At 45.8% G+C, this 19,226-nt stretch overlaps 1 protein-coding gene across 1 annotated transcript in view; it reads right to left on the bottom strand.

The window, feature by feature from the left end:
* abcc10 (ATP-binding cassette, sub-family C (CFTR/MRP), member 10) overlaps positions 1–19,226 on the bottom strand; it is a 306,950-nt gene that overhangs the window by 28,399 nt on the left and 259,325 nt on the right. The window contains exons 15-16 of the mRNA XM_072548805.1: positions 7,486–7,829; positions 2,710–2,879 (exon numbers count right to left, since the gene is read on the bottom strand). Coding sequence (XP_072404906.1) covers positions 2,710–2,879; positions 7,486–7,829 — 514 coding nt within the window. The remainder of the gene's footprint in view (positions 1–2,709; positions 2,880–7,485; positions 7,830–19,226) is intronic.

Raw genomic sequence — 19,226 nt, 5'->3', positions numbered from 1 at the left:
ACTCCCCATCTTGAACAAGGGGACATTTTCTATCCTCCAGTCTTCTGGCACTATTCCTGTAGACAATGACAACATAAAGATCAAAACCAAAGGCTTGGCAATCTCCTCCCTCACTTCCCAGAAAATCCGAGGATAAATCCCATCTACCCCAAGGATTTATCCATTTTCACATTTCCCAGAATTGCTAACACCTCCTGCTTATGAACCTCAATCCCATCTAGTCTAGTGGTCTGTATCTAATTCTCCTCAACAACAGTATCTTTTTCCTGTGTGAATACTGACAAAAAACATTCATTTCGCGCCTCTCCTATCTCATCGGACTCCAGTCCCACTACTGTCCTTGATTGGCCCTAATCTTATCCTAGACATTCCTTTATTCCTGATGTACCTATAGAAAGCTTTAAGGATTTTCTTGATCCTAACTGTCAAAGACTTCCCATGTTCTCTCCTGGCTCTTCTTAGTTCTCTCTTTAGGTTTTTCCTAGCTAACTTGTAACTCTCAAGCGCCCTAACTGAGCCTTCACATCTCATCCTAACATAAGCCTTCTTCTTCCTCTTGACAACAGCTTCAACTTCTTTAGTAAACCACAGCTCCCTTGCTTGACGACTTCCCCCCTGCCTGACAGGTACATACTTACCAAGGACACACAGTAGCTGTTCCTTGAATAAGGTCCACATTTCTAATGTGCCCATCCCCTGTAGTTTCCTTTCCCATCCTATGCTTCCTAAATCTTGCCTAATCACATCATAATTGCCTTTCCCCCAGCTATAACTCTTGCCCTGTGGTATACACCTATCCCTTTCCATCGCTAAAGTAAACATAACTGAATTGTGGTCACTATCACTGAAGTGGTCACCTGACTCCAAATCTAACGCCTGGCACGGTTCATTACCCAGTACAAATACAATGTGGCCTCAACCCCTGTTGGCCTGTCTACGTACTGTGTCACGCCCAGAAACCCTAGCCACACTACCATATAGCAAAGACATCTTGGAGCTGACCCAGACTATTCTGACCCCTTGGCATCATGTAACTAACAAACCTACCAACACACTGAAAGAGTTATTGGTGAACCTAAAGGACCCTGTAACAATAACCAGCAAAACGCAAGACTTCTACAAAATACCCTGTAAGGATTGTAACAAACACTTCATTAGACAGACAGGCAGAAAACTAGCCACTGGGATACACAAACACTGATTAGCCTCCAAATGTCATGACCCATAGAGACGAAGAAGGTCACCACTTTGACTGGGACTCCCTTCTCCCCCTCTGGAGCCCCTCCCTTCTCCTTCTCCTTCTCCTCCTCCCCCTTCTGGAACCCCTCCCTTCTCCCGCTCTGGAACCCAACCCCTCCCTTCCCCTCTGGAGCCCCTCCCTTCTCCCCTCTGGAGCCTCTCCCTTCTACCCCTCTCCCCTCTGCAACCCCTCCCCTCTGCAACCCCTCCCTTCTCCCCCTCTCCCCTCTGGAACCCCCCCCCCCCCCCCCCCGGAACCCCTCACTTCTCCCCTCTGGAGACCCTCCCTGCTCCCCTCTGGACCCGTCCCTTCTCCATGTCTCCCCTCTGGAGCCCCTCCCTTCTCCCAATCTCCCCTCTGGAGCCCCTCCCTTCTCCCCATCTGGAGCCCCTCCCTTCTCCCCATCTCCCCTCTGGAGCCGCTGCCTTCTCCCCATCTCCCCTTTGGAGCCGCTGCCTTCTCCCCCTCTCCCCTCTAGAACCCCTCCCTTCTCCCAAACTCCCCTCTGGAGCCCCTCCCTTCTCCCCATCTGGAGCCCCTCCCTTCTCCCCATCTCCCCTCTGGAGCCGCTGCCTTCTCCCCATCTCCCCTCTAGAACCCCTCCCTTCTCCCAATCTCCCCACTGGAGCCCCTCCCTTCTCCCAATCCCCTTTCTGGAGCCCCTCCCTTCTACCCCTCTCCCCTCTGGAGCCCCTCCCTGCACCCCCTCTGAAACCCCTCCCCACTGGAGCCCCTCCCTTCTCCCAATCCCCTTTCTGGAGCCCCTCCCTTCTACCCCTCTCCCCTCTGGAGCCCCTCCCTGCACATCCTCTGAAACCTCTCCCCTCTGGAGCCCCTCCCTTCTCCCCTCTGGAGCCCCTCTGCTCTCCTATACCATAGTGAGCCTATCTTCAGTAAACCCAAGTGAGAAACACTCCTTTCAGATTGTCATTAATGGAGATGGAGAGGTCCAGGAAGGGGAGGGTCCTTTCAGATTGTCTCTGTTCCAATATGGGTTGCTGCCATTGTGTGGTAATGTTTCTTTCTGCCCTTGTTTTGTGTTTGATGCTTGATGTGGTGATCTCACTCCTAAGATGCTCCAAATTTGGAACTAACCCTGAAGAAATTGTAATATATTTCGAGTTCAGGATGTCTGAATGAAAAGTTGAGATGGTGATGTCACCGTGTCCTTACAGGCCTTGTTGTTATCAGGAGCAGGGCTTGGGGGTGGTTGTGAAGCCATGGTGAGTTGCAGCAGTCCATCATGTTGATGGTATAACTGCAATCACTGTGCCCAACTGATGGAAGGGGTCTGATCAATGGATCACTGCATCCTCATCAAACTCAAGTTGCTTGAGTATTGACTGAGCTGCAGTCGAGGTCAAGATGAATGCAGTATGGGTACCTTCACAATGTCAGTGGTGGTCTTGTGCTGGTTCATTGTACTGTATATGTTGAAGAGGTGAAGCAGTGAAACCAGGCTAACTTACCAGGATTACCCCTTTTCTGGCCATGCTCAATAATAGCAATAATAGCAATGGAAGTTACCACAGCAACACCAATCATCTGCAGTCTGATGTCAAGCCACTGCACAGCAGTGTTGCCAATGTAAAGGCAGCGCTGGTTGAGCTCCAGACGATGAGTATTCTCCTCCTCGAACCTGAACACACCATCAAGAGAAACTTTAACAAAAGACATCTCAAATAATTGGACAGCAACTCTAAGAGTACACGTTCACAAAACCTGACAGGAAGGCAACCTGGGAGCTCATCTCAATGGCATTCAGGCAACAAGGCAAGAAGCATGAGGTCAATACTGACAGATAAACATTGCAGGCTGGACCCTGCACTACTTCCTTCAGGAGACACTTGAACATTTTGCTACTGAAAACAAACTGGCCAAAAATGGACCTTTTTTTTAATCTTCCACCCTTTATTGACTAAGACACTGGGAGATTTTAAATCCTCTAGAATTTCCAGAATGTAACGAACCTTGGAAGATTACTACCTTGGAAGGACTAGTTTAGTTTGGGATATTGTGTGGCATGGACTGGTTGGACCGAAGGGTGCAGTCTGACACAATGACTCTATAAACGAACAAGGCTGAGCCTGAAAGCAAAGTTCTCAACAGGAATAAAGATGATTTTAACAAGATCAGATATGATTCTGCAGGAGTGCAGTGGGAACAGATAGTTTTTGGTAAATATATTCCAGAATAGTGGTATACATTTAAGAAGGAAATCAGGAGAGCACAGGATTAACATGTTCTCATATCAACAAAAGAATGGAGACATCCAATCCGATGAGAACCCCATATATCAAGGGGGGATGCAAGAGAGGACAAAGAAAATAAGGAGCCTTTCGAAATCTTAGAGAATTCAAAACTGCAGAATGTGTAAGGAGAAACAACAACACGAACATTGGTTTGGTAGGGATTAATGAGGATTACAGGAAGATATAAATGGCCTGGTCAGATAGGCTGATCAGCAACAAAAGGAATTCAATCCAGATGGAAGTCTGAGGTAATGTACTTGGGCGGAACAAACAAGGCAAGGGGACATGGGCTGAATGGTGGGTCCCTGGGAAGCACAGAGAATCAGAGGGACCTTGGGGTGCATGTCCATCAGTCCCATTAGCTAGCAGGGCAGGTGGATCAAGTGGGCAAGAAGGCTAATGGCATACTTGCCTTGATTTGGCATGCAAAGGATCTGAAGAGTTGGGAGATTATGCTGGGACCATAGGAAAGATTGATTAGGCCACAACCACAGTACGTGTGCAGTTCTGGAACACAGATTTGAGAAGAACATATACCAGGATGGATGGAAGAGCTTCAGTTCTGAAGAGAGATTGAACAGACTGTAGTTTTTATTTCCTGAGGCGGGGGGGGAAGACTCTGAACAAAGAACAAGAAAATTACAGCACAGGAACAAGCCATTTGGCCCTCCAAACCTGCACCGATCCAGGTCCTCTAACTAAACCTCTCACCTATTTTCTAAGGGTCTGTATCCCTCTGCACCCTGCCCATTCACGTATCTGTCTAGATACATCTTAAATGACGTTATCATGCCCACCTCTCCCACCTCCGCTGGCAACGCGTTCCAGGCACCCACCACCCCTGTGTGATGAACTTTTCACACATATCTCCCTTAAACTTTTCCCCTCTCACCTTGAACTCATGACCCCTAGTAATTGAGTCCCCACTTTGGGAAAAAGCTTCTTGCTATCCACCCTGTCTATATCTCTCATGATTTTGTAGGCCTCAATCAGATTCCCCCCCCCCCACCGCCTCAACCTCTGTCTTTCTAATGAAAACAATCCTAATCTACTCAACCTCCCTTCATAGCTAGCGCCCTCCATACCAGGTAACATCCTGGTGAACCTCCTCTGCACCCTCTCCAAAGCATCCACATCCTTTTTATAATGTGGCGACTAGAACTATATGCAGTGTGGCCTAACCAAAGTCTTATACAGCTGTAACATGATCTGCCAACTCTAGTACTCAATACCCAGTCCGATGAACAAAAGCATGCTGTATGCCTTCTTAGTCCACTCTATTGACCTGCGTTGCCACCTTCAGGGAACAATGGACCAGAACACCAGATCTCTGTACATCAATTTTCCCTTAGGGGTTTTCCATTTACCGTATAGTTTGCTCTTGAATGGATCTTCCAGAATACATCACCCCGCATTTGCCCGGATTGAACTCAATCTGCCATTTCTCTGCCCAACTCTCCAATCTATCCATATTCTGCTGTATTCTCTGACAGTCCCACTCACTGTCTGCTACTCCACCTATCTTAGTGTCATCTGCAAACTTGCTAATCAGATCACCTATACCTTCCTCCAGATCATTTATGTATATCACAAACAAGTGGTCCCAGCACGGATTCCTGCGGGACACCACTGGTCACCTTTCTCCATTTTGAGACACTCCCTTCCACTACTACTCTCTGTCTTCTGTTGCCCAGCCAGTTCCCTGTCCAGCTGGCTAGTACACTTTGGACCCCTTGCGACTTCACTTTCTCCATCAGCCTACCATAGGGAATCTTATCAAATGCCTCACTGAAGTCCATGTATATGTCGTCTACAGCCTTTCCCTCATCAACTTTGTCACTTCCTTAAAGAATTCTGTTAAGTTGATAAGACATGACCTTCCCTGCACAAAACCCATGTTGCTTATCACTAAAAAGCCCATTTTCTTCCAAATGGAAGTAGATCCTATCCCTCAGTATCTTCTCCAGCAGCTTCCCTACCACTGACCTCAGGCTCACCGGTCTGTAATTACCTGGATTATCCCTGTACCCTTCTTCAACAAGGGCACAACATGAGTAATTCTCCAGTCCTAAGGACCTCCCCCGTGTTCAAGGATGGTGCAAAGTTATCTGATAAGGCCATAGGTATTTTCTCACGCGCTTCCTTCAGTAACCTGGGATAGATCCCATCCGGACCTGGGGACATATCCACCTGAATTCCTCCTTCCTTATGCCTGCTTGACCGAGAGTAATCAAACATGCGTTATGTCCCTCTCCTCGGAGAATATCGACGCAAAGTACTCACTAAGAATCTCACCCATTTTCTCTGACTCTACATATAACTTTCCGCCTTTGTCCTTGAGTGGGCCAACACTTTCCCTAGTTACCCTCTTGCTCCTTATATATGAATAAAAGGCTTTGGAATTTTCCTTCACCCTGTTTGCTAAAGATATCTCATGACCCCCATTTAGCCCTCTTAATCCCTCAATTCAGATTGGTCCTGCATTCCCAATATTCTTCCAAAGCTTCATCTGTCTTCAGTTGCCAAGACCTTACGTATGCTTCTTTTTTCCCCTTAGCTAGTCTCACAATTTCACCTGCCATCCATGGTTCCCTAATCTTGCCATATCTATCCCTCATTTTCACAGGGACACATCTATCCTGCACTCTCATCAATCTCTCTTTAAAAGCCTCCCACATATCAAATATGGATTTACCTTCAAACAGCTGCACCCAAGCTGCACTCCCCAGCTCCTGCCAAATTTTGGTACAGTTGGCCTTGTCCCAGTTTAGCACTCTTCCTTTTAGACCACATTTGGGGGCACATGACTAGGATATATAAAACTGTGAGGGGCATAAATAGGGTGGACAGGAAGAAACACATGCTCCTGATGGAGGGATCAATGGCCAGGGCAGAGGTTTAAGGGAAGGAGCAGAGGATTTAGAAATATTTTTAGAACCACCCAGAGGATAATGGGAATCTGTAAGAGTGGTACAGGCTAAAACCTTTGGAATATTTAACCAGTATTGTGATGTGGACTTGTGATGCCAAGGTATATAAGGCTATGGACCAAATACTGGAAAATCCAAAGATGTGCAGGTCAGGTGAATTGGCCGTGCTCAATTGTCCATCGTGTTAGGTGCATTAATCAGAGGGAAATGGGTCTGGGTGGGTTACTCTTCGGAGAGTCAGTACGGACTTGTTGGGCTGAAGGGCCTGTTTCCACACTGTAGGGAATCTAATCTAATCTAATTAACTAACAGTTAGGTTGTTGTTTCAAACCTCTTTCTATGACTGTAATGTGATTCTGACTCCTCTTCTCAGATCTGCTGTAAAATCTCTCCAGCCTCTTCCAGTCTATTCATTTTCTTCAATCTTATTTAATAAACATCTTATTACTTGTGTTAGAATGACACTGGGAGTCTCTTTCATAACTGAACTCTACAGTTAAAGGAAAACCAAGTCAGGATCTAACAAGACCAAACCTGACCTGCCAAGGATTCACATCAGCTGGAATCACAATAACATGTTCCTATCACCAGCCGGCTTAAGGGCAATTAAGGAAGGAAAATAAATGCTGGCCTTGCCAACAACATCCACATTCAATGAATGAATTTTAAAACAAGTTTATTTCCCAATTCTGGGTTAGCATGAAAGACCCAGAGTAAATTAGAACCAAGAAGATATCAAGTTTTGTTGACAGCGAGGTCACAGGATTCCAGGGAGATGCTACAACTTGCCTCAGCACTCTTCAAGGAGGTACAAATCTGGCAAAAATACTGTGCTGCTACCCAGTTACCATTCTAATTGCTCCACAGGCAAATCTACTGCTAACACTATACATCAAGAGTCACTATGTGAAGGATATCAAACTGTTATGTCAGCAATATTCAGTACATTCAGGCAGAAGGAATTTAAATATATATTTAAAATACCAGTTGACACTATTTTCCAAAACAGCACTTGGAAACTGGGGGGTCCTTTAGAAAAGGTCACCTTTTCTGAATAGCTCACCTTGCAACTGCTCGCGATGCCCTGATGGTAGTGAGACCGGTCAGAGTCTCTGAGAACTGTGTATAGATGGGTGACAGTGTGATAGCTGTGAGCCGCTTGAGCTCTCTTGAGGTGAAGCGATAGTAGCGCTGCATGTAGAAATATAAGATAACCAAAGGCACCAGAACAAGCAAGATCCAGGGAAGACTGTAACTAATCATCAGCAGTGTCCCAAAGAGACCGTAGGTAGTTGCCAGGAATATGTTAAGGATGAAGGGTAGTGTGTCATCCACACAGTAAAGATCAGATGAGAAACGGTTCACAATGCGTCCAACAGGTGTCACATCAAAGAACACGGTCGTTGCCTAAAATTGAAACACAACACCTTAAAAAACAGTGCCGCGTTTGCCCAATTTCCATTCATAATGCCTGAGCAGCCAGGCATGCTATTAAGAAATATATACATTACAGCTAACTCCCACACTGCCTTCACCTGTATGTGTCATTTATTGTACAAGAGGAGTGTTCTGCATGATGATCAGAAAGAAAACTCATCTTTGCACTTCCAAATCATCACAGAGTGGTTTCAGAAGGACCTTACACACAGCACGCTCAGAGCCTACAATTCATTGTCTCAAGCACTTCAGTCGTGAACACAATTTTCATTCTGTCTTTCTGGGGTAACTTGATGAATTTGGGTCAGTAAGTGGAACACAACATAAACTCCATATGAATAATGTATAACAGAAATTTTGTGAGGCAGAAGGGGCCATTGTTCCCATCATGTCTGCACTGGCTTTAAGCAATTTAGCTCATAGTTTAACATCTGTCAAATGGAAAATGTTCAAAGCTATTAAAAATATTCTAACTACACTCCTGCGGAACGGTCACTCAGACTGAAGCATTAACTCTGATTTCTCCTCACAGATGCTGCCAGACCTGCTGAGTTTTTCCAGCAATTGTTGTTTTCGTTCCTGATTTACAGCATCTGCAATTCTTTCAGTTTTTGTTTAAAATGTTGAAAGGAAGAAGACAGGGTGTCGATTTCAGAGATGAGAAAAAACCTTCTCGGGAGGCTCAGTGTCTTTGGAATTCCCTTACACAACAGGAAATAGAGATGGAATCTGACAATTTTTTTAAGGCAGAGGTAGATACCTACTTGATAACAAACAGAATAAAAGATTATTCATAAGATCCTAAAAAACAGAACAGAAGTATACTATTCAGCCCTCAGGCCGACTCCTCCTTCTCCAGGATCTTGGCTGATTCGACGCTCCTCACATCCACTTGCCTGCCTTTTCTCTGTAAACTGTAAATCCACAAGACCATAAGAGATAGGCACAGAAATTAGGCCATTCAACCCATCAAGTCTGTTCCGCCATTCAATCAGGGCTGTTAAGTTTCTCAACCCCACTCTCCCACACACTCCCTGTAATCCTTGATCCCCTTGAAAATCAAGAACCTATCTCAGTTTTAAATGGCCTGGCCTCCCTCGCCTCCATAGATTCCCCACTCCCTGGTTGAAGACGTTTCTCCGATCCAAAAGGTCTTACCTTTACTCTAAGGCTGTGCCCTTCAATCCTAATTTCTCGTACCAATGGAAACATCCTCCCAACATCCACTCTGACCAGGCCATTCAGTATTTTGTAAGTTCTAATTAGATCCTCCCTCAACCTTCCTGAGATATGGGGCCCAAAACTGTGCACAGTACTTCAAATGTGGTCTGCCATTTCTTTGCCCACTCTCCCAGCCTCCCCAAATCCTTCTGCAGCCTCCGTGCCTCCTCAATGCTACCTGTCCCTCTACCTGTCTTTGTATCTTCTGCAAACTTAGCCAGAATGCCCTCAGTTCCTTCATCTAGATCATTAATGTATGAAGTGAAAAGTTGTGATCCCAATACTGAGCCTTGCTGAACACCACTTGTCACTGGCTGCCATCATGAGAAGGACCCTTTTATCCCCCCCATTCTCTCCTTTTTGCCAGACAGCCAGGCTTCTATCCATGTTAGCACCTTGCCTCTAACACCAGGGGCCCTTAGCTTACTCAGCAGCCTCCTGGGCGGCACATTGCCAAAGGCGTTCTTGAAGTCCAGGTAGATAACATCCATTGGGTCCCCTTGGTCTATCCTGCTTGTTACTTTTTTTAGATTAGATTAGATTAGATTACTTACAGTGTGGAAACAGGACCTTCGGCCCAACAAGTCCACACCGCCCCGCCGAAGCGTAACCCACCCATACCCCTACATCTACATCAACATCTACCCCTTACCTAACACTACGGGCAATTTAGCATGGCCAATTCACCTTGCCTGCACATCTTTGGAGTGTGGGAGGAAACCGGAGCACCCGGACGAAACCCACGCAGACACGGGGAGAACGTGCAAACTCCACACAGTCAGTCGCCTGAGGCGGGAATTGAACCCGGATCTCTGGCGCTGAGGCAGCAGTGCTAACCACTGTGCCACCGTGCCGCCCACTTCCTCAAAGAATTCTAGCAGATTTGTCGGGCATGACCTCCCGTTGATGAAACCATGCTGACTTTGCCCTATTTTACTGTACACTTCCAAGTGTTCAGAAATCTTATTCTTCACAATGGACTCCAAAATCTTACCCACAGCCGAGGTTAGGCTAATTGGTCTGTAATTCTCCATCTTTTGCCTTACTCCCTTTGAAAACAGTGGTGTCACATTAGTGATTTTCCAGTCCTCTGGGACCCTCACAGATTCTAGCAATTCCTGAAAAATCACCACTAACGCCTCCACTATCTCTTCAGCTACCTCCTTTAGAACTCTGGTCCAAGTGATTTATCCACCTTCAGGCCATTTCAGTTTCTCTAGCATCTTCTCCTTGGTGAAGGTCACCACACTCAGCTCTGCCCCCTCCTGTCTAGAAGTTTTGAGATATTATTTGTAGACAGATGCGAAGTAATTATTCAGTTCCTCAGCCTCGTTCCCCACTACTCTCTCTCCAGCGTCATTCTCCAGTGGTGCAAAATTCACTTTTGCCCTTTATATATCTAAAGAAACTCTTACAGTATTCCTTTATATTACTGGCTAACTTACCATCATACTTAATCTCTTCTCTCCTTATTTTCTTCTTGTTTCCTCTGTTGGTCTTTGTAAGCTTCCCAATCCTCTGGTTTCCCACTGTTCTTTGCTCCATTATATGCTTTCTCTTTTCCTTTGATGCTATCCCTGACTTCCCTAGTCAGCCATGGTTGCCTCATCCTCCCTGTAACATGCTCCTTTTCCCCCAGGATGAATCCCTGCTGTGTCCCCTGAATTATTCCCAGAAACTCCTGCCATTGCTGTTCCACTATCTTTCCTGCTCGGCTCCTCTCCCAGTCAATTCTACCCAGCTCCTCCCTCATGCCTCTGCTGCTGCCTTTATTCAGCTGTAATACCATTACATCTGATTCCAGCTTCTCCCTCTCCAATTGAAGAGTAAATTCAATCATATTATGCTCACTGCCTCCGAAGGGTTCTTTCACCTTAATCTCCCCTATCAAGTCTGCCTCACTTCACAACCAATCAAGGATCTATCTCAGTTCTAAATATACACAAAGACTCTTTCCCCACAGCTTTCTGTATCAATGAGTTTCAAGGACTCAAAGCCCTCTGAAAGAAGAAATTCCTCCTCATCGCAGTCTTAAATTTGTACCCCTTTATTCTGAGATTCTGCCCTCTAGTCCATAAGTCTCCCATGAGGGGAAACATTCTCTCAGCATTTCCCCTGTCAGAATCCAGAGTGTTTCGATGAGATCACCTCTCATTCTCCTTAGCGCCAGTGAGTCAAGTCCCAATCTGTTTAGCTTTTGCTCAGAGACGGTGCCTTCCATACAAGGATCATCCGAGTGGACTTTCTCTAAACTTCCTTTAATGAAGTGAGATCTTTCCCAAACCAAGGAGACTGAAACTGCTCACAGTACACTGGATATGCTCTCAACAGCAACTTCTCCAGTTGCAGTAAAGCCTCCCAACTCTTATACTCCAAAATCCTTGAAGTAAGCCCCAACATTCCATGAACCTTCCAGATTACCTGCTGTACCTGGGTGCTAGCTTTCTGTGTTTTGTGTACAAGAATCCTCAAGTCCCTTTGTGTTGTAGCTATCTGCTGGTTTTTTTCTCTGTTTAAATAAAACTGTTCTTTTGTTCTCCTTTGCAAAATGAACATTTTCTGACATACTCCACCAACTTTTTGTCCACTTACATAACTTCTCAGTATCTCTTTGTAAACGGTGTGTATCCATCTTGCAATCGACCTTCCCATCTGTGTGTGCTATCTGCAAATTTGGCGACAATGCATTCGCTCCCTTTCTCCAAGTCATTAATGGTCATTGTAAAGAGTTGTAATCCCAGCACTGATCCCTGTGGAACTGCACTGGTACTGGTGGCTAACCTGAAAAAGGACATCACCTCCCCATTCACTGTTTACTGCCCATTAGCCAGTTCTCCATCCACATCAATACACAACCTACATCGCTGTGGAGGAGGATCAGGCAATTGCAGGAGAGTACAGTTGAGGTGAAACCCAGATCAGCCGTGATCTTCATACAATCAGATTGTACCAAAGAGGCTCTTTGGCCCATTGAATCTGCACCTTCAAAAAACAACTACTCCAAATGTATAGTCCCGCCACCTTCCAGCACCAAGCCCATGGCCATGAATGCTCTGACGTTTCAAGGGCTTATCCAAGTATCTCTGAAAGGTTGTGAATTTTCCTGCCTCAGCCACCCGCCCAGGCAGCGCATTCCAGGTTCCCAGTGCTCCCAGCCTCTGGGTGGAAGGTTTTCCATACATCTCCTCGAAACCTTCTGCCTTTAACCTGATGTCGTGCCCCTTTGCTATTGCCCCTTCAATGAAGGGAAGCAGCTGTTTTCTATTCATCCCGGTCATGTCCTTCTTCACCTTATACCCCTCTCAATCTTTACTGTTGAGGAAGAAAGCAACCTGAGCTTATCCAGCTGATCAGCTTCTCTTCATTACTGAAATATTCCAGCTTGGTGAATCTCCCCTTCTGACCAGAACTGCACACACTCCTCCAAGACTGTGGTCTCATCACGTTTCGAAACAGTGCCAATGTGACTTTCCTTCTCTTATAATGTATGTCACAATTGACAAAGGCAAGCCTCTTGTATGCCTTGTTAACTACCCGATTAACCGGCTTTGCTGACTTCGGGGATCTGCAGATAAACATTCCTCGATCCCTCTATGACTCTGAGTAAAAAGTTGAAAGGTAGATGGCATGCTGGATTGGAATACAAGAAGAAGAACATTCTACACCACACAGAAACTATCCATCTAAAGTACTATGTACTGTTTCAGAGTCTCCATTTAGGGAAGGGGGGGGGATCTTGCTTTGGAGGTGGTACAGCCAAGGTTCACTGCACTGACCCCTGGGCTGACAGCACTGTTCAATGATGACAAGCTGAGTAAACTGAGTCAATATTCTCTGGAGCTTAGAGAAATGAGGGGTGACCTTACTGAAACATACTCAATTCTAAAAGGGCTGGGGAATCTACAACATGCTCATATGATTTCATGGTAAGTGGTCCATCATTGAGTGCAGAAATAAGGAGAAATGTATTTGTTCCAAAGGGTTTGAATCTTGGAAAGTTTCAGCCCCATTTTCCTATTGCTGAATATATTTAAGGCTGAACAGGCCTAAAAACAGTCACAAACCCCGATTCTGAACCCCCTGGCAGAGGTACTACTAATTTAACTGGTCGGCTCCGACAGGACATTGTGCTGGACTGGGTCGACAGCAGGTGATGAGGGAACTAACAAGAAGGAAAAACATTCTTGTGTTCAGCAATCTGTCAGCTGCAGATGTATTTGCCCATGACAGTACCAGTAACAGTTCCCATTGAGAATACGGTCCATGGTGTTGGATGGCACTATCACCATGCAAAATGGGACACCCTTTGAACACATTTAGCAGCTCAAGACTGGGCATCTATGAGGTGCTGTAGGCCACCACCAGCAGCAGAACTGTACTCCAGCACAATCTGTAACCTCATGGCCCAACGTGTCCTCCATTCAACCATGACCATCAAACCAGGGGATCAACCCGACGTCAATGGAGAGGACAGGGCTCTGCCCTCTGTAACTGGATCCTCAGCTTCCTGAGCCCCAGAGCGCTATCAGTGAAGAGAGACAACATCACCTCCTCCACGGTAATCCTCAACACTGGAGCCCCCCAACAATATGTTCTCAACCCCTTACTGTACTCCCCGTCCACCCACAACTGTGTAGCCAAACTCCATACAAATGCCATCTACAGGTTTTCTGATGACACCATCGTCATAGAATGGATATCAAACAACGATGAGTCAGAATACAGGAAGGAGATAGAGGGCTTGGTGTCGTGGTGCGATGATAACAACCTTTCTCTCAATATCAACAAAAGAACTGATCATTGACTTCAGGGAGAAAGGAAGAGAACACCACCTCCCACCCACCCCCTCCCACCCATCCCGCCCCACCCCCACCCCCACCTCCCCCCACCCCCACCCACCCCCTCCTGCGCCCCCACCACCACCACCACCACCACTCATCAACGGAGCAGAGACGGAGAGGGTCAAGTTCCAAGGAGTGACGATAATTAACAATCTGTCCTGGATCTCCCATGTAAAGAAGGCACAACAATGCTTCCTCTTCCTCATGCAGCTCTGGAAATTCAGTAAGTCTCTAAGGGCCCTCACCAACTTCGACAGAAGCACCAGTGAAAGCACACTGTCTGGGTGCATAACGGTCTGGTATAGCAACTGCTCTGCCCAGGACCATAAGAAACGACAGAAAGTTATGTGCAAAGACCAGACGACCATGGAAACCGACCTCCCATCCATTCACTCCATTTACACTTCTCATTGCCAACATCATCATAGAACCCTCTGACCCCAGGAATGATCTCCTGCAACCTCTTCCATCAGGCAGAAGCTTGAACACACTTACTAACAGGTTCACAAACAATTACTTCCCTGCTGTCATTAGACTGATGAATGGATTTTCCAACTTCAAATAATGGTGATCTTGCTCATGGTGATCTTGCTTCGAGTACCTTTGCAGAGTATCCCGTATGCCTCACACGGTCAAAGCAGCCTATGTCCTCACTTACTATGATCTAACTGTACTGCTCAAAAACAAGGCCTGTCACAGTGCTTTGGTATACATGACTACCACAAATCAAATCAAATCAATAAATCAAATCAAAGGAGAACAATAAATGCTGGCCAGTCTGTGACAAGCACATCGCACAAATTCTTTCAAACCTTTCCAAGACACAATGCAGAAGTGTGGTGCAATGCTCTCCATCGGGATGTTAGTGAAGCGACACTCATCCAGGAAACAGGGTTGACACCATCCAGGATGAAGCAGTCTACTTGATTGGCACCTCATCCACAAACATCCATGCCCTCGACCATCAGCACTGCGATGGAGCAGCAATGCGTACCATGGACAAGATGTACCGCGCAAATTCACCAAAGATCCTCAGACAGCACTTTCCAAACCCATCACCATCAAGGGCAAAGACAACACAAGCAATTTCCCTTCCAAGCAAGTAACCATCCTGACTTAGCCATTTCTTCAGGGTCACTGGATTAAAGTCCTGGAATTCACTCCATAAGGTAATTGTGGATCCAACTACAGCACACAGAGTGCAGCAATACAAGAACTGCACCATATTCCAAAGAACGTCAAAGGAAAGGGGACAAAAATGCTAGCCTAGCCAGTTACCTTCATATTACACAATCCCATCAGCCTGTCGGCAATTGGCTATCATTTCAGAGACAATCTATACCCAATCAGCCTGGATTTAGGACCATTCGGCGCAGGCATTTTGGCGCGAGTGATTTGGCGCGGCCTGTTTGGCGCAGCCTATTTTGCTGCAGACCCATTTAGGCGCAGAACTATTTTGGCACAGATATACGGTAGTCATCAACGAAAAACAACATAATAGTAGACTTAGTAAATGGGTAGTTTCCAGTAGTCTGTAGTCATTATTAAGATAACTAGTCATCAAAGAAAACAACTGAAGAGGGAACTTTACAAGTGATTAACGAGTGCCTAGAAAATTTGTCAGAAGCTTGCCAAGGAACGATGCCTAACAACAGAGCGCTGAAGAGAATGGTTCGTAGGACAAGGAAAGAAATTGGTGCTTACCCAGTAAATCCAGGAAATTTAGAAGAACTTGTAATTCCAGACAGCTTTAAAACATACTCTGTTAATGAATATAATGAAGAAGAATTTTTACTAGCCGACAATAGTAGCACCACCTGCAGAATTCTTACATTTGGAAGAAAAAGGAATGCCGAGTTTCTGAAACAATCAAAAAAGTTATATGTTGATGGGACATTCAAAATTTCACCACCTCTAATTTCACAAGTTTATGTTATTTTCGGGGAAATACATACAGGTGTGTTCCGACTGTTGTATGTTTTACTCCCAAATGTGTTACGAACAACATGTGATAAATTAATTGAAATGGTTCTGGAAATACTGCCTGAATGCTGCCCTGACATTTGTACATCTTGTAACAGGGCACGACATTCTGTTGAAATATTTTCTTTTTGGCAGATATTTTGAGGAATCACGATTAGGTTTGGACTAATCACAGACTCAATTCAGTTGATACACAAATCACTACAAACTGCCGGAAACTACCCATTTACTAAGTCTACTATTATGTTGTTTTTCGTTGATGACTACCGTATATCTGCGCCAAAAAGGGTCTGCGGCAAAAAAGGCTACGCGAAACAGGCGGCACCAAATGGCCCCACACCGCAGAGGCCCGTAGTCAGTTAGCTATCAGCCCACACACAATCTACACCCCATCAGCCTGTAGTCAATTAGCTATCAGCCCACAGACAATCTACACCCCATCAGCCTGTAGTCAATTAGCTATCAGCCCACACACAATCTACACCCTATCATCCTGTAGTCAATTAGCTATCAGCCCACACACAATTTACACCCCATCAGCCTGTGGTCAATTAGCTATCAGCCCACACACAATTTACACCCCATCAGCCTGTAGTCAATTAGTTATCAGCTCACAATCTACACCCCATTAGCACACAGTCAATTAGCTATCAGCTCACAGACAATTTCCACCCCATGAGCCTGTAGTCAATTTGCTATCAGCCCACAATCTACACCCCATCATCCTGTAGTCAATTAGCTATCAGCCCACACACAATCGACACCCCATCAGTCTGTAGTCAATTACTATCAGCCACACACAATCTACACCCCATCAGCCTGTAGTCAATTAGCTATCAGCCCACACACAATTTACACCCCATCAGTCTGTAGTCAATTAGCTATCAGCCACACACAATTTCCACCCCATCAGTCTGTAGTCAAATAGCTATCAGCCACACACAATCTACACCCCATCAGCCTGTAGTCAATTAGCTATCAGCCCACAGACAATCTACACCCCATCAGCCTGTAGTCAATTAGCTATCAGCCCACACACAATCTACACCCCATCAGCCTGTAGTCAATTAGCTATCAGCCCACACACAATTTACACCCCATCAGCCTGTGGTCAATTAGCTATCAGCCCACACACAATCTACACCCCATCAGCCTGTAGTCAATTAGCTATCAGCCCACACACAATTTACACCCCATCAGCCTGTAGTCAATTAGCTATCAGCCCACAAACAATTTACACCCCATCAGCCTGTAGACAATTAGCTATCAGCCCACAATCTACACCCCATCAGCCTGTAGTCAATTAGCTATCAGCCCACAGACAATTTACACCCCATCAGCCTGTAGTCAATTAGTTATCAGCTCACAATCTACACCCCATTAGCACACAGTCAATTAGCTATCAGCTCACAGACAATTTCCACCCCATGAGCCTGTAGTCAATTTGCTATCAGCCCACAATCTACACCCCATCATCCTGTAGTCAATTAGCTATCAGCCCACACACAATCGACACCCCATCAGTCTGTAGTCAATTAGCTATCAGCCACACACAATCTACACCCCATCAGCCTGTAGTCAATTAGCTATCAGCCCACACACAATTTACACCCCATCAGTCTGTAGTCAATTAGCTATCAGCCACACACAATTTCCACCCCATCAGTCTGTAGTCAAATAGCTATCAGCCACACACAATCTACACCCCATCAGCCTGTAGTCAATTAGCTATCAGCCCACAGACAATCTACACCCCATCAGCCTGTAGTCAATTAGCTATCAGCCCATAGACAATCTACACCCCATTAACCCGTAGACAATTAGCTATCAGCCCACACACAATCTACACCCCAGCAGCCTGTAGTCAATTAGCTATCAGCCCACACACAACCTACACCCCATCAGACTGTAGTCAATTATCTATCAGCCCACAGACAATCTACACCCCATCAGCCTGTAGTCAGTTAGCTATCAGCCCAAACACAATCTACACCCCATCAGCTCACAGTGAATTAGCTATCAGCCCACAGACAATGTACATGCCATCACCCTACAGCCATTAGCTATCAGCTCACAATCTACACCCCATCAGCTCACAGTCAATTAGGTATCAGCCCACAGACAATCCTTTACCACATCAGACTGTGGTCAATTAGCTATCAGCCCACACACAATCTACAACCCATCAGCCTGTAGTCAATTAGCTATCAGCCCACACACAATCTACAACCCATCAGCCTGTAGTCAATTAGCTATCAGCTCACACACAATCTACACCCCATCAGCCTGTAGTCAATTAGCTATCAGCTCACACACAATTTACACCCCATCAGCCTGTAGTCAATTAGCTATCAGCCCACACACAATCTACATCCCATCAACCTGTAGTCAATTAGCTATCAGCCCACACACAATCTACACCCCATCAGCTTGTAGTCAATTAGCTATCAGCTCACACACAATCTACACCCCATCAGCCTGTAGTCAATTAGCTATCAGCCCACACACAATCTACACCCCATCAGCCTGTAGTCAATTAGCTATCAGCCCACACACAATCTACATCCCATCAACCTGTAGTCAATTAGCTATCAGCCCACACACAATCTACACCCCATCAGCTTGTAGTCAATTAGCTATCAGCTCACACACAATCTACACCCCATCAGCCTGTAGTCAATTAGCTATCAGCCCACACACAATCTACACCCCATCAGCCTGTAGTCAATTAGCTATCAGCCCACACACAATCTACACCCCATCAGCCTGTAGTCAATTAGCTATCAGCCCACACACAATCTACACCCCATCAGCCTGTAGTCAATTAGCTATCAGTTCACAATCGATACCCCATCAACCTGTAGTCAATTAGCTATCAGCTCACAATTAACACCCCATCAGCCTGTAGTCAATTAATCAACAGCTCACAGACCAGCTACATGCCATCAGCCGATAGCCAATTAGCTATCAGCCCACAGACAATCTGCACCTGGTCAGCCTGTCGTCAAGAAGCTATCAGCCCACAATCAACACCCCATTAGCCTGTAGTCAATTAGCTATCAGCCCACAGACAATCTACACACCATCAGTCTGCAGTCAATTTGCTATCAACCTGTAATCAATTAGTTATCAGCTCACAGACAATCTACACCCCCATCAGCCTGTAGTCAATCAGCTATCAGCCCACAGAAAATCTACACCCCATCAGCCTGTAGTCAATCAGCTATCAGCCCACAGACAATCTACACCCCATCAGCCTGTAGTCAATTAGCTATCAGCCCACACACAATCTACACCCCATCAGCCTGTAGTCAATTAACTA

This window comes from Chiloscyllium punctatum, chromosome 3 (assembly GCF_047496795.1).
Source record: "Chiloscyllium punctatum isolate Juve2018m chromosome 3, sChiPun1.3, whole genome shotgun sequence".
NCBI lineage: Eukaryota > Metazoa > Chordata > Chondrichthyes > Orectolobiformes > Hemiscylliidae > Chiloscyllium > Chiloscyllium punctatum.
The sequence above is the reverse complement of the archived record's forward strand: the minus strand, read 5'-3'. Positions and strand labels throughout refer to the sequence as shown.